A 16,925-nucleotide genomic window follows, 5' to 3' on the forward strand; every position below is an offset into this window, starting at 1 on the left:
GACACTTGTGAATGTATTCATGAAGTATCAGAACATCCTGGGGTAAAGCTGAGTTTAACTTAGTTCTGTCTTCTGTCATCATCAATAATCCAACTACAAAATAAGATTAATGCAATGAGGTCACATGCTCCATTTTCAGCCCGAGAAAATAATGTGGTATCTTCAATAAGGCCAAGGTTGAGACAATGCTTGTCAGTCATTTTAATCTTCATGTAGGAGCTACAGAATTACTACCAAATTAACACAAATGACATGTTCCACTCTGGAGCAAATGACCCATTTCAAGGCATACACATGAAAATAGTGGAATAGCAAAATTCTTGAAACACAGAATCTGTAAAACATATAACTACTTTAGGAACATTAATCTCTCAGTCATCAGGAAAATTCAACATACCCAAAGAAAAAACTTCAACTCCTATGTTGCGGAGCTCTCTTGAAGGAATTTCAACTTCATCTTGAGCTTTTCCATCCGTAATGACAATTGCTACTTTGGGAAAGCCTTTTCTTGCTCCAGCAGACTCAGTGAATGTGTTTTGAACCAGGTAATCAATAGCCTCACCTAAAAACAACACCACAAGTTGTTTTATTAGGCTTGAATGAACTAGGATTTAAAGCAAATTTTAATTTTAAAATGAAATGCTGTATAAACACATATGTGGGAAATCTGTACCTGTCATTGTGTTGCCACCTTTGTAAGGTATCCTTTTAATTGCATCAATAAGATCACTTCTTCTGAAATACTGATTTAAATTGAATTCTGTTCTTGTATCTGAACTGTACTGAACAACTCCAACTCTCGTCTTGTCTTCCCCAATATCAAAAGCTGATACAAGAGCAACCATGAAGTCCAGAATATATCCAAAGTTATTTCTCCCTACACTCCATGAACCATCTACCAGGAAAACTAAATCTGTCATTGCACTTATGGAGCATCCTGGAACACACACACACAAAAAAATCTGTTAGCAAATGAGCAATTGCACAAATCAGCGAGGAGTATCTGACAGAAACTTAATAGGTAAAGCCAAAACAATCAGGTATATAATACATTGATATTCTTATCTGAAATATTTCACTTGGGAAACTATTATTCACATAAGTGAACACCCACACAAGCCTTCTAGCTGCCATTACCAAAAGGGAACGGTCACCTTGATACTCAGCTTTCAGATGCCTCTCACACTATTCCACAAGATCTGTTACGTCACAGCAGATGAAAACCCACATATAAAACTTTTTGCAACAATTCGATGTTGTGCTAACATTTCATTTTGTTACCGTTTCTGCTTTGTATCTTTATCTCCCCATATTAGCCACGCAGGTTCTTCTGCAATGCCTTTTATCCACAGCACAAAGTCTTTTGTTAACAGAACTAAGACAATCATGGACTTGCTCACATTAGTTGTATGAAATTCCTAGTTTAAGTACCAACTTATTCTTTCAGTGTGGCTATAAATTCCTTCCATCCCAGTCCCTTCCCAAGTTTTCTTAACTCTGGACAATTTTACAAGTTAACTTTATTGCTAGGTAACATAAGAACACAGTTTATGGAGCCCTAGAGCTAAACATCACTTAACTCTAAAATGTCAGATAACTTGAAAGACAAAACACCTTACTTTGTAATTGAGCCTCAACCTTCTTTTCATCTGGTATTCCTGGACCACCGGTTTGAACTGCACAAAACACAACATAGAGAGAATTAATGGAGGAAATCAGGTTAAATTTGTTAACATCGAAGAAAAGCATGTAGGGAATTAAAGACACAATCTGACAAGCCTCAGAATGTGAAAATATAAATGTAAGTTATAAATATATCACCTGTACTTCCAGATTTGACAACATAGCATTCAGGGCAACACAAAATATAGAAAATGCAAATAATTAGGAATCCTCTGTATTTGTGTGTCTTGTACAGTAATTTCCTGAAAATTAGCTGCAACATCCCTAGATGAAATACCAATATTATCCCTCTCTAACACATAGGGGATCTCATCATAAATAATTTTCCTGTGGTTCTTTGAGAAACCTGAAATGTATGATAAAATGTGTCATAGACACATTACACATCTGCTGTGTGTAACATTTTTATTTAACTAAATTTATTTTATGCTTTATGTAATTACTAAATGTTAAATATTAAATTTTAAATTTTAAATTCCATATTTTATTATGGATCTAGATATATTGTGTTTACAATTTCTCGTTTGATTAAGGTAGGTAGTTGTTTCTTTTTTTTCCCACACACAGGAAGCTGGTTGGATTCATTTGTTACTGAGGTCAATGAGAATCTTCCCTTTCACTTCAGCAGGTGCAGTTCATAGGAAGTACATTTAGCTCAAAAGAACCAGTGGCCTCCTGCAACAAATTCTATAGGCATTGTCAGACACGATACATACATGTTAGTCTCCTCTATCTCTTACAAATTATCTGTGCTACTACTAGGGATTATGCACAAGGGAAAAAGGCTGTTCAGACAGATATTAATACATCTGATTACAGTTTAGGTATATGGCAATTTTGTTGAGGAACTGGAATAAAGCCAAGTTTTGTGAATGACAACTCAGTTATCTTAGCTGGTTTTTTAATTCTGTTACAGGTACTTACTTGTCAGCTGGCCAAAAACAGGTAGACTCTCCTCTTTTTCATCATATGAAGCTATTGATACAACATACTCTACATCAGGTGTAAGATCTGATAGGACAGTCTGGGTAGTGCTAGGTGAAAGAGTAAATTCTTTAGTAGGTCCATCTGCAATAAATATACAAAATAGTTAATGCAGCCTTTAAATCTGCTAATAACAATGACAAGTCGATCATTTAAAATAAATAAATAAATAAAACGAAACCAGAATAATTTGTCTAAAATGCAATTATAATTTTAGAATTATACACTTCCTTTTTTTCCTGAAGTATGAATTCTGAAACACCAAACTTCGAACTGTGTTTTCCATAGTGAACAAAATTGCTGAATTGTTTAATAAATTCCAGGAAATTTGAAACTTAAAATGCATATACAAAACTTGTTATCATCTAACAAATCATGGTCCAGTTCTTATTCAATATCACTTTTACACTGATTATTTTTCAAAGTGAAATACAATAATAGGTATCTTACACACCCATTATCAGGCAGTAATAGGACTTGACTGCATCATTACCTGACACAATACCTCCCCCGGGCAAAGTACTTGAAAGAAGTACAATAGAATTCTCTAAGGTAAAAGCATAGAAGAGGAGCAGAGTCGTGATTCTACCTTCTTTTTTACTTCTTGCAAAGGAAAAGGCATCCAAAACTTGTTACTTGCAGTACCCAAAGGGTAAACACGATGGTAAGAAAAATTCTAACTTGGAATAATCACTGTTTTTTCCTGTATGCCCTTTGCTGCTACCCAGTCTTGATCACAAACTTCAGAAAGATGTTAATAGCTACTTTCAGACCTAAGTTAGATATGAGGGGAAATAAACCCAAGTTTTCAAAAAATGTAATGACACAACAAAATTTTACAGAACTCACCATGTGTTGGAACCACTGTTATTCTGTAACCCACTATTGCATCTGGTGGCCTTTTCCATGACATTTTAACATTATGTTCATCTATAATTGTAAAATTCAAGTCTGACGGTGGATTAACTGCAAAAGATTTATACCAGGTGGATGTTTAAAAGTTCGAACAAGATTTGGCAAATGAATAAATAAAATGAAGTCGAGCAAAGCTTACTAAAATTGTCTTTGCATAAATTTGTTTCCAACAAATATAAAGATATGTTGTTGGAGAAAGAATAAAATAAAAGCTGACAAAATATGACAAAACATCAAAGAGTATACACATTACAGAGGACAGCACAGAACATATGTTTCTTGAGTTGCCAAGACATTCAAGAATGGCCAGCAAAATCAAGCACAATAGAAAACGCATTTGAATACATGTACAATGAGTTCACAGATAATCACCACATATGCAAACATTTCACATAACAATTAAAGGAATTTTTTTTACATGCTGGGTGCAATCCGTACAAGCATGCCAAATCACAACCTGCTTACAATATCATGAGATCATTTAGGACATCGAGAACACAGAACTCTTCTTAATTAGACATCAAATAATTGATCAGCTTTTTAATATAGTCTCTGCATAGTCGTATTTCTTATCAATTTCACTGAATCTAGAAACTTGGCAGAGAAAAAAAAATTTAAAAATACAGGAAAAGATTGGGCATTTAATGTTTAGTAAAACGATTTCTGTTAGGGTCCAGATATGAATATGCATGTAAAATGTATATCAGTAATAATGATATACTGATGTATCATTTTATTTCAAAATATGGAGAGCTCCACCCCTTTGTTCCTAGAAGCCACCGAAGTGACATACTTTGCATATGGCTGCAAAGGATTTAGGAACTAAGGGGATAATAAGTGGGGTTAGTAATGGTTGCAATTTGTTGAAATATTTGAGCTGATACAAAAATTCACAAAAATAAGATTCTACCTGTTTACACCAGATTGCTGTAAAATTTCAAAGGTGTAAACTATTGTTTTCATGTTCCCTTTGCAGCAGGTGTACCCATACTAGTATTGGCATTTTAACATAAAATGCCAGTATGGTTCCAAACAACACAATGGTTAATTATGAAAAGACAACATCAAAGTATATTTATGGACATTTATTTTACAGAATTTATAAAGAACAGCAAAGAGGGCGCCAGTGATCTGAACAAATGACTGCAAAAAAAACTTGTAGGAGCTCATGACAGAAGTAACTGAATAGTACAGAAGGAAATAGTTTACATACGCTATTTTGCAGCATCATGCATACGTAAATGAAATGTTGATTATTATTTTTTTAGCTTCCCACAATGGACAAAAGCCTCCATGTACAAGGTTCATTACACAAAGAGGTTTCATAATATTTTATAATGATATTCTCTTTGTAAAATTGTCATGCTTATTCATGCAGTATTTTACTGACTCACTGTCAGTGCATGGTAGGTTTATTATATATTATTGTTTAAATAGGTCTACAAAGTAAGATTAGATTCAGCCATACTTTCCTTAACTACTTGTGAGACCGTTTTGCAGTCATTTCTAATAAACAGATCTTCTCTGTTTCACAGGAGATCTCCATATATGTCAGATTTTGTTTTAGTTTTCAACATAAAGAGCAGATAAAGAAATAAATGCTAGAATATATTTATGAAAAGACACTGTCCAATTGCAATAAGTAATATTGAGATCGAAAGAAATGGCAACCAATTGCATAGGCATTTTTTCCTTTTCATTTACTGTCATTTCCAACCATAGGATAATATGGCTTTGTAATACTGATACAATAGATACGCTAGTACTAAGTAAATGTTATTTTTCCTATTGTCCATACACAGGCAGTGAGATTAGACCATTAACCTGCATGCATAATTTATTCATCATTCAGTTTATGAGTATCACAATGCTAGGGACAGCAGGGTAGTTACTTAGTATCACAATCATGCAACATGTGTTAATAGTCAAATACATTTAGATGATAAGAATATCATTATAAAATATTGTTTCAGTAGCAATGGCTCAGGACAAATTTAATGCAAAGGCAGAGACAACTGACCTGAGCATGCTTTTTAAAAAAATTCAGTACATGGAAAAAATAGCGCCACCAACCTTGCAAGTAAATTGGCATGTTGCAGCAGAGGCTTTAGGCTTTGACTGCTGAAGGACAGCAGCAGCCCAACTTGTTGATATCCAAATGACCGGATTCCAGATAAACTGAAAAAATTGACTGTGAGGAAGAGTCTTTAATACTTTAAAGGATTTTAATCCGCTTTATGAATATTCAGATGTGGATCTTGGCAGGTAACAACAATACTACATGGATACATAAGTGAGGTATCCGTTCATCCAGGTGTTCACAGCCTTTTAGAACAATGGCATTGCAGGGGACCTTGGAAAGTCCCCTCATCCATCCCACGGCCAAGACAAGATCAGCCACCCCATGTTATTCCTGACATGTTTGCTCAGACCATTCTTAAAACCTACGCTTTTGGCAAGACTGCCAGCTTCCCATAGAAATTACTCCAATGACTCGCTCCCTTTATCATCATAAACTTAACCACCTAACCCCAGTATTTGTTGCTGCACTTTAAATCCATTCATTCTCAACCCGTGGATGGTTTATCAAACTCGAACACTGAATGCTTCTTCCACTGAAATCCAAAGGGGAACCTTGCCTGAGTGAAAAAAGACAGTTTGGATCCAATGTTTTCAAAATGTCTCATGGATGGTCTGTCAGCTTTCAGTATTCAAAGACAACCTCAAAAACATCCACAGACCTTCACACAGGTCAGATCTCACCCATGTGAAACTGGCTGTGGGCTGAAGACCAAACCATGGTCATACAACTGAGAGCAGTAAATTGATCTGAAGTACAGCAAAATGTTTAGATAATAAAAACCTTATTGTGATAATCAAACGCGGCAACTATTAACTCTACCTTATTAAAATTCTTCTTCCAGTAGGGAATTCACCATTGGAAATATAGTACAGCTTCAATATGGAATCAAATCAGACTTCCAGGAACAAAATGCACTGGATTGTGATGGGAGTTTGTCCCATGACGGAGACAAACCTTAAAACTCGGCTCTGCAAAGGCTTACGTGTAAGCGCAGCTTAACTCAAGCAAGCAGCCTTGATGTCAGGCTACTTGCACAACTGAAGTTGCACATATGCTGACAGTGTACGACACTGCTGATCTGTCAGGTCCTGTGTCCATCAAAATCCACGCCAAACCTCTCACTGGCTTGTCAGGGTACAGAATCATGATCGTAACATGTGATGGTATTATAGTATTGCCTTAATACAGTGATTCCACTGTCAATGCACAGAAATGTATGGCTCCCCTGCAGGTTTCCAGCATAGTAAAAAAATAGCTTGCTGTATGATGATAATGCTTAGACTGTGTTACTTTCCACCACTTTTAGAACTACGGTATGATAACTTCCTCAATCAGATATCCTATCTTATGTACCACAAAAGACAAAAAAAAAAAAAAGAAGCAAAAAAACCCACAAAACCCAGGCATAATATACTTAATTCATTTCCACTCTTTATGTTACATACATGTATAATAACAGTATACTTTTTGAAACAAAAAATATAGAGCAAGGCAGCTTTCTTATGCTATGTAGGTCTTATACTAGCTTGTATTACTTAGCAAGTAATACAAACCTAATATACAAAAGTCTACAGCTTTTTACAGATAAAACAATATGACTGCTAGAGGATCACAATATCTTAACAAGATAAAAGTAAAATGTAATCAGAAGATCAAACAATTTAAATCTAGAACCAGACTTAAAAGTGATATAACCTGGAAGTAGCTACCATCCACAATCCCTATGTGAAACAAAAACTGTAATTCCATCACTAGAGAAGATTCACAATAATTAGCATGTGAAATAACATGTTAGCCCATGTTAAAATAACATACAGGCCATGGAAGCTGAAGAAAAAGCCCAGCCTTCCTCTCACTGAGCCCTGCTGAGGCTGGAAGAGGCCAAAACTCCTCATTTACTATTTTCTTCATATATGGCACATATTTGACACTACTAACTAGATCACCACCCCAGACAAGCTCTTTTGAAGTCAGCGTTGCCAATGTGAATGGGAGAAAGAATGAGCTATAGCCTGGCAATGTAGTAAAGAGCAGCTTCTCAGCCTTGTTTGATATCCATTGCCAACCACAACACAGAAATATTGCCACCTATATGTTTGCATTTTTTGTATTTTATACATGTATATGAAATTTCTTCAAAATACAAGATATATAGATCATAGGTGCATTTTGAAAAAAAATCATTTAAATATACATACTTATACATATAAAGATGTATGTAACTAAATATAACTGAATATATATGCATATACACACACTGTATGCATGCATGTTTACCAGATTTTATGCATGCTTGTGCATATATATGTATATGTAACTTTACTTCTAATTAGAACTAGGAAAAACATATAGTCACTGTCAGGTATACACAAAATTCATTTTCACACATCAATCTACATGGTTCTCTTTTTAGGAACTTGGAAATCAACAGCTAGTTTCTCAGAAGATAGAAATCAGACATCTAAAGGTAATCAGACTCTAAAGGTAACAGCGGTCCCACCAACAGCTCCAAAGCTGAGAAGGTGGTTCACTTTGAAAGTTTCAGCTCTAAACCATTCAGTCAATTAAAATTAATGTACTTGACACAAGTTTTATTACATGAGAAACTTTCCAATCTTCTGTAACTGCTGTGCTGCAATTATTTGTCACTTACTGCATTGCATTTCCTGGAGACAGATTTTTCACCTGACAAACCTTTTTCTGCACTGCGCTACACAAAGGTCCCATGCTTGGCTCAGTGACGCCCTCCTTCCCTGCATCCAGCCTAGAAAATGTACTTTTCTAGGTCTGAACCAGTTCCCGAAACACTGAAAAGTCAGCACTTTCACATGGTCAGTGAGGTCACACAGAACCAATGATTTCTTCGTTCCTTTCCTGTGCCTTTGAAAATACCTCTGTATTAGGAAACGCAACACACTACACAAGCCATGACATCACCGCAGCATTACCTTAAGATTACAACTGACAGGTTATTCACATACTAATCTACTCGGTTTAACTATGGCTAAAATAATGAAAAAAAAATCTTATCTAGCAAAAGGACATAGATTTCCCACTGGCTCTTTGTGATCACAGATGGAAAAAATGCCGTGACAGAAAGAAATCTTGACACGAGGACACACGAGGAATGCACTGCAGTATCGCAGTGCTGCACTAAGAAGGCAAGAAACAAACAGAGCATAAAATATAGCATCACACACAAGAAGTTTAAGCTGAGCATGAAACCAGATTTGTTTCCTTGTCCAGGATAAAGAAACAACTTCCCCAGTGAAATGCATTTAGATGTGTTGGGTTTGCCCTCTCTACCGCTACAGTGATTATTCAACTAGAAACCCCTGCATTGCTGTATCTCTGTAGAAAAGCCCTAATGTTGTTACTGCAGATCACTGCCTTGCCAACAGCACCAGAGCATGGCTCTCAGAAAGAACTCACTGAGCAGCTGTCATGCTGATGAAAAACCAGTTTCATCCTGGAAGACTTGGGAATCTATGAACAGCAGTATCGGATAAACACCAGATCTACTCCCAGGGGGGACTAAAAAATGAAAGCTGAAGGAAGGCAGAAAAATAGAACTAAGTTTTTCCTTCCCTCTTCTTTCACTCCATCTTCTGATCCCCTATCAACAATCTTTACCACATCAAATGGCCCTATCCCTTATCCTCCTCTCACTTTTTCACTCCATCAAGTGTCTACCCATACCTCAGAGAAAGAAAATTCAAACCACTTCTCTCATGAACACCACAGGAAAAGCCAGAGGAATAAAAATTAAATAAAAGAAAAAAAGGAAAGAAAAGAAAAGAAAAGAAAAGAAAAGAAAAGAAAAGAAAAGAAAAGAAAAGAAAAGAAAAGAAAAGAAAAGAAAAGAAAAGAAAAGAAAAAGAAAAGAAAAGAAAAAGAAAAAGAAAAAGAAACAGCAGACAGGATTGAAGAACTAAAGTAAATAAGATCCAACATACAATTTACAAGGTGATGCAAAATTGAAGCACAGAATTAAAACAGTGCAGAAGCATAACCAATATAGTGCAAACAAAAAAACACACTGCAAAAAAGCTCTGTGAAATCCGTTACCACCAGAGCAAGTCCTAAGGTACTCGTAGCTTTGAACTTCCATTTTCAGCACCACTATTTCTCATTCTATTCTCAGCACCACTATTTCTCACTGCATTTCCTATTCAAGACAATTTTCTGCTCTTATTTGGAAACTCTGGAGCTAGGAAAAGTTCCTCGTAGAAACCTGATCATTATAAACTAGGTATTTTATTCAATACATTAGTCTGCATTCAGAAATGTGTAAGTCCTGTCCAGGAGAGCTCTACAATTCACAAGACCAGGCTTTGTCCACTCTTTTTCTTAAAATGGCACACCCTTCAACATGAGATCTAAATAAGCTTGGCCAGCTTGTCTGACAATGCATCTAGTTTTACTAGTTATAAAATAACTGTGTGCTTCTCCAAATATATTTTCAGAGCTTTCATTAACAGTACACAAGCTGTGACTGGTTTAGTCCACAGTATAGATAAATAAAACACCTTTGCTTACATTTTGAAATAGCCTACTCCATACATGTAATCAGTGGTGCAGGACAACAACAACATTACTCCAGCTCCTAGGGAGCTCCCTCCTAAGATGGGGAAGGACACACTAATACATCCACTCCCTTCCTCCATCAAAACTGCACATTTTTTCTGCTTTCTCTGGCATGGTGGTCCTGCATTTCAAATGCAATTCTGAAATGACTTCAAATGACCTTCTTTGGTTCCTCAGCCAACAACAACACAGTGCAAGAGGGAGGCAGCAGGCTGATTCTTTCCTAGGGTGACCAGATGTTGCACTACTGGCAGAAATGTCATCTTTTCCCAGAAAAAACAGTGTACTTTTCATCTGCGTGCCCCAAGGAAGCACCACTACTCGGGGGTCAAACACCCAAGAGGCATCTCTGACATGCTGTGCTTTTAGTAGCCATCAGCCAAGGTGATCAGGTCCAGGCACAGGAGCTTGCAGCAGGCCACAATCAAAGAATTTGTTTCAGTTTAATGCAGAAAGAGAAGGAAAGGAAAAAAAATGAGTTATCAGACACTGGCTTCTGTTTTTTTCCAGTAAATCTGGGGGAGTTCACAGCCAGCAGATTGGTTCACGCTACAATGGGAGTCAGGTCCCAGAGATCAGATCAAGTCATGTCAGTGCAAGACACTCAGCATCTCTAATTCCCCTGGCAGCCACTGCGGGCAGAAATGTTGTTACTATAAACAAAGTCGTGCAGCTCACACAGAGGGTGACAGGGGAGGTTTCCCCCACACTTGCTGTTAATCCACCAGGGAGGCACACGTGCCAGGGCCAGGCCATTTTGAGCCATGCTGCGGCAAGTGTGGTGGCCATGATGGATCTCCCCAGGTCTTTGTCCCTGCAGCTGGAGGCAGGACACTGCCATGGGCTGACAAGGACCTCAGTCTCCAGAGAGACTGGGCCAGGGCCCTGGAAGGAGAAGGAGGAAAAGAAAAGTCCTTTTGGGGGTGATGGCACCACATGCATGCCAGAGCCTTGGGGCCCTGGCCACCACAGCAAGGCCAAGCCGAGGCCCAGCCACCCTTCAGCAGTGCCCAGGACACATGTCATGGCAGCAGCAGCATCACCCCGGCCTTGTCTCCCAGGTCAGACCCGCCGTGGAGGCTGCAGTATCCCCAAGGGAGGGTACGGCCACCCCAGGGCTTGGCAGGGGGTCGCCCCACCAAGCCGGGGAGGCCGGTGCACCGGCAGGCCGGCGGGACGGAGGCGAGGGGTCCAGCCTGAACAAAACACACAGGCGCAGAGAGCCAGACTCTGTTGGAGCATTTTATTTCAAAGCTGCGGGTTTTTTGGGTGGTGGACTTTTCGTTTCGTCTCTCAACATAACTAATGAGATTCTACAGCACAGAGCCCGGCCATTCTTCATCAGTCAGTGGGGCAGCACCACAGGCCCCGGCCGTGCCAAGCTGCCCACCTGCGGCAGCGGTGACAGCGGGCTCCTCGGGGCGCTGGGCCCGGGCAGCCACGCCAGCTGGCCCGCGTCCTGTCTGCGGGGCGGTGTGGACAGCACACCAGAGAGACAGAGAGAGGGAGCTACGTTCCGGCTGGCTAGCCGGGAGAAACAGAGCACAGAAGGAGCTGGGCAAGGAAGGAGAGGTGTTTCTCTGAAGGAGAGAAAGAGAAGGTGAAGTAGTTACACTCAAAATGGAGAGAGCCTGTAGGCCAGGGCTGGTTGGGAGGTTCGCTGGTCAGCAGGGCACGGGGGACAAGGGGGCAGGGAGGGGAAGGTTACCTTCAGCCTCGATGGAGGAGAGGAGGGCGGCTGCACACAGAGCAGCGACTGCCGAGCACAGTGCTGTCTTCATTTCTGCCCTTTCAGATCACAACAACATGAATGAATCTGCAGTGATGGGGTGGGGGGAAGGGAGAAAGGAGAAGGAAATGATACGCCAGGATTAGAGTATTGGCGTGGGTGTATTCATGAAACATAAAAAAGACGAACCGTGGATTTCACTTTGTTCCCTTATCCCCAGCCCCCACCCACAGGACCAGGTTGAAACCTCTAGACTTGAAAGCTGTCCAGAACGATGACAGATCTGCATGACTAACTGGAGAGTCTCGTCTCGCAATAATGTGCCTTTTGTTGCTGAACCCTTTCCAACTGCGGTAAGCACACACAGCTTTAACCTAGTTGGGGTTAATTTGATCAGGGAAGCGCGGTGAAGATCCGAGCCTCCGCATGGGCAGGAGCCAGGAGGGAGCTCCATGACTTCATCGCTGAGTGTGATGATAGCTAATTCAGAGGTCATTCCTGCCTTGGATCAACTAAATGGTTCTTTCAGCTGGGGATTTTATTCGGCTCCTTTTTCATAACTGTTGAAGCACTTAGTTAGCTGTGTTTTAGTGGTCTCAAGGCAGTTTGGAAACTGTAATAAAACTCTTTTTGAGGGGTTCTGCCTACAAATGTGCTATTCTTCATTTCTTGAAGGTCTGAAATAGATTATACAGAAGTGTGTGTAACACACAACTGAAACCTGACACGTCTGTCTAGCCATGATGTTTCAACATCTGATAATTCATTTACACGTTCTGAGAGAAATAGATTTAAAATACACTATAAAAAGCAGACAGGCAAAAGAGGCTCACAGTCACTGCAGGTCATCTAGCAAAATAAATGGGATTAGGCCAAGTTAGTCGTTCCTAATTGCAAGCAGCTATACCTTCATAACTATATGTTCTAGGTCATGTCAAATTACTCCAAATCACTCCAGCAAAACTTCCAAATTATTTCCTTGTCTAAGTAAAAGATAGTATGAACAGTATTCATTGCATATGCATATAAGTATTTCTAAAGTTTGGGTTTTTCTATCTCAGGAAGTAGGAGAGGGGTAATTTGTTTGAATAAAGTCATAAATGCATCATATATCATAATTAGGCTGGAGGAAAGAGAATTCCAAAAGCAATTAGGCAACAGATTTTATCGGGAAGGTGCCAAGAGCAAAACAAAAGAAAAATACATAAATCATTAGTCCACAGAAACAGCTGAAGGGTAAAATAATATTCTTCTGCCATCTAGAGAACTAACCAGCAAGGCACATTTAGTGGGTAGATGCTATGGAGACCCAGGAATTTCCCAGTTACTGACACGGAACTTAACAGGCTTCTGCTGGGCAGCTGTGTATGCTTGCCTTAGCCAAATGCCTTCACTGCATATAAAAATACCAAGAGCTCGAAGAAAAACTAAGCAGTGGTTTCAGTCCAATGGTACCTCCAGCAGGTAAACAGAAGAGTGATATTAACCATAACAACTCCCTGACACTAACACAAGAAAGACCAAGGTTAGCATTAAGTTCTCCTGAAAGCTCCAAAATCATATCACTGCTCTGCGTGGGAAATGTCTGTCCCTGAGCACATCCACTGCATTCTGCAGTGGGTTTAAGGATTGCCTAAACTCAACGTAAATGGACTTTTGTCCCAGAAATCTTGCGTAGGCTTGGAGTGCCATCTTTTGATCCTTTTGAAGAGTAACAGAAATTAATCATTGCACAAAGGCAACTAGGAGTTCACTAGTGCTGCAGGGCTACCATTCCTGGTGTACATTTTTCTTTCATTAAATAAAACATCTCAGCCAAAGCATTAATTTGCCCACCTACAAACTGTTTCCTTCTCACAAACTTAGGTGCATGAAAGAAAGCCTGGAGGTGACAGAGGAGAACTCCTCTCGCTGGCTCAGCAGGGACACAAGCAGACCTTATGTCAGGACTAAAGGTTTTCTCACTGATCTTTAGAGACCACTTAAAATTTAAAAAAGGGCTTTCACCAGTATCAGTCCAATCTCACACTAATTCAACCTACAGAAGCTTAGCCAAGGCATTTCTGAACTGCACAGTGCATCACATTTCCCACTTTCAAGAAGAAAAAATAAACGACCACACAGGAGAAACCCACTACCTATCAAAGGCATAAAAAACTGGTAACAGGAGAAAGCATCACCGGCAGCTGCACAACCCGGGGAGGGAAGCGAGAGCTGCTGCCAAAACCGCAGCGGTACGGTGCCTGCGGCCGCCCTGGCCTCTCACACCGGGCTCCGGCTGCAGCCTCCGGCCGGAGGGAGCCACCGTGGCGGGGACACCCCCACGGCTGCCTCCCACGGCGTTTCTGGCCGGCCACCCGTCCGCCGGCAGCGCCCAGGGCCGGAGCGCCCGGGGCCCCCCGTGCCCTCCCGCGGGCCCGACAGCCAGCAGCCCCTCGGGGCGCTCCGCTCTGCGCCTCCACCCTTTCGGCCTCATGCCTGCAAGCCGGCTCTGACATGCCCGACACGCACACACAGACACACACACGCTCTTTGCCCCCTCCTATGTCAGCCTTCAGCCCAGCGCTGCTAATCTCAGCCTAAAGCGCATCAGAAGGGGCTGCGTGCGTGGTGCGTACGGACAGGCAGTGGGGGTCGGCCGAGGGGACAGCAGGGGATCCCCGCTCCTGCGCGGGCACAGACCTTCAGGGGAGGCTGCAGGGTGCCGGGGTCGGTGACGGGGCAGCTCCTCCGGCGGTGACTCCGGCGGTGCCTGCAGCAGCAGCCGCAGCCGTCGGACCTGGATAAAGGGAGGAGGAGAAAGGATGAAGCTCCGGGGGCACCTTGTGGAGGGAGCAGCAAGTAGCAGCGGCGGCGAAGGAGGAGCAGAAGCAGCGGCAATAGCTGAGCGCAGAGGAGGCGCCTCGATTACTGTAGCTCCCGGTGCGAGGGGTCCGTCTGGGAAGACTTGCCTTCTCCAAGTGGGAAGAGCCTCTTCTCAATCTGCTACTTAATAGAGGGCTGTTCCCAACTCTCAATTTACCCTCGTAAGCGGTTACGAAACTGCAGGGAAGGTGGACTGCTGCCACCGGGTGATATATGCGCTGCTCTGCTCCAGCAAGGAAGGGGATCCACTTCTGGAAACTGGCGCATACCTCCGCGCATTCCTGCGGCATGAGGCGGGCGGCCGCCCCGGCAGCGCGCCCATGGGCAGGGGCCCGGCCCGCCGCCCCCTCCCTCCCCTCGGTTTCCCAAACAGGGGGAACACGGGAGGGCAGTGGAAAAACTGAGTTCCCGGGCACGGCTTCGATCGACGGCGTTGCGGAGGGTGTCCTTCGCAGAGGTTTCTACGCAGTCGCCCCCTTCCCCCAGCGAAGGGCCCACTCGCCCTCCCCGGGCCGGGGCTGGCCCCCGGGACAGCCCCGCAGAGGGGCGCGGGCAGCGCCGGTGGTGCGGCCGGGAAGCCTCGGGGTCAAAAAGAATACAGTCATTTTAATACGATTCAGGTGTGTCTGGCCTCCACCCTATGTACCCTACATAAATTAAACTACCTCCCTCGCTACATAGGTGTTCTGCTTCGAGTATAGAGCACCGCCGGTGCTGGGTGCCGCCTGCAGCGAGGCTCTGCGGGCAGAAGGGACGGGGCGCACGGTCCTCACCGCCTCCTCCCTCAGATCCGGCGGGCAAACATGCGGCCACTGTCTGAAACCGGGTGTCTTCAAAAGAAACTGCGCCTCCCAAAATCGGGCAGCCCGCTGGGCGAGAGGCTCTGCGAGGGTCTCCCGTCGCTTGCTCCCCAGAGCCCTTGGCACCCGGTGTGTCTCAGAGGGTGACACGGCGGGACACACGGCCCCTTACCTGGCCAGAGGGCCAGGGGAGGCAGGTAGTCCCCGGCCGGGGCTTTCGGAGGCCGTCGCCGGCTCCGCGCCGCAGCGGGGTCTGCTCCTGCACCCGTAGGGAGCGGCAGCTCCGGTAGAGCTCTGGGAACAGGCTCCTCCGGGACCATTTCGGGCTAAACGACGGGATGGCAGTGTCCCCGTGGAGCGGGTCTGCAAACGGGGGAGGCGGAAAGTGACCAAAGATGGACGAGAAGCGGGTACAAACAGGGAGAGAGAACAGCTGCGGATGTCTGGCCGCCGCGGTCCCGCTCCTCCCGGTCCCAAGCGCCACCGCCCGCCGCACCGCGCCGGAGCGGGGCCATTCGCGGTGCGGGGGCGCCCCCCGGCGGCAGCGCGCCGGGACGACCGACTGTCCGTCTGTCCGTCCGTCCGTCCGCCGAGGCTTCCGTGGGGCGCCCCGGGACCGCTGCTGGTAGAAAACAGCTTTCAACGGGAAGGGACAAGAAGCAAAACAAAAGGCTGGGGAGAGGGAGAAAAGGGCAAGTCCTCAGTGCGGGGTTTAGGGCCCCGCTTTGGAGGAGCCGATGATATTTCGGGGCATACTGTCCTCGTGTCAGCTTTTTGGGCAGACGTGAATTTCAGAGCAACCAGCACGAGTTCCAGCCGGGGTGGACGTGCCTCATAGTGGGGATTAATAGTTTACCGGGAGGACGGCTCCTGAGCGCTTTTCCGGAGGACTGGGAGATCAAGGACATGTCGATGGGACATTGTCTTTTCGAAGAGGTTGTCTTCATTTCTGTAATCGACCAGTTATCTGCCTGAGAACCCAAACACTGAAAAGAAAGTGATAACCAGAAGACCTGCGCTGACATTTCCAGACACTCTGGAAGTGAGTCAGCTGCTCTTAGGGACATGCCACAGCTTCAGCTGCCTGGTGTTGATAAAATGCACTTCCCAAAAGCAACATCTCCGCTGCTGATAAACTCTCAAATACTTTTGACCTATTAACCCCCTTGCCCAGCTGTTGAGTTGGATTTTCTCTTTTGGCATTTTGATATCAGGAATTTAATTTCTTCTTCTTCTGTCCAGATCTGATAGATGAAATCAATATTTCTAAGAAATAATA

At 43.1% G+C, this 16,925-nt stretch overlaps 1 protein-coding gene across 7 annotated transcripts in view; it reads right to left on the minus strand.

Annotated features, from left to right (window-relative positions):
- COL12A1 (collagen type XII alpha 1 chain) overlaps positions 1-15,706 on the minus strand; it is a 105,945-nt gene extending 90,239 nt beyond the window's left edge. For 3 of the 7 annotated variants that reach the window (XM_065632187.1, XM_065632189.1, XM_065632188.1), the window contains exons 1-7: positions 14,664-15,028; positions 11,961-12,068; positions 3,517-3,633; positions 2,608-2,751; positions 1,620-1,676; positions 674-937; positions 398-562 (exon numbers count right to left, since the gene is read on the minus strand). In XM_065632187.1, the coding sequence (XP_065488259.1) occupies positions 398-562; positions 674-937; positions 1,620-1,676; positions 2,608-2,751; positions 3,517-3,633; positions 11,961-12,033 (820 nt within the window). In that variant the 5' untranslated portion in view covers positions 12,034-12,068; positions 14,664-15,028. Of the gene's footprint in view, positions 1-397; positions 563-673; positions 938-1,619; positions 1,677-2,607; positions 2,752-3,516; positions 3,634-11,960; positions 12,069-14,663; positions 15,036-15,619 lie in introns of those variants that run through there. The other 4 variants (XM_065632184.1, XM_065632185.1, XM_065632186.1 and 1 more) reach the window with 4 other exon arrangements.
- Between the last annotated feature and the right edge of the window lie 1,219 nt (positions 15,707-16,925).

The sequence above is a fragment of the Caloenas nicobarica genome, chromosome 3 (genome assembly GCF_036013445.1).
Source record: "Caloenas nicobarica isolate bCalNic1 chromosome 3, bCalNic1.hap1, whole genome shotgun sequence".
Lineage (NCBI taxonomy): Eukaryota > Metazoa > Chordata > Aves > Columbiformes > Columbidae > Caloenas > Caloenas nicobarica.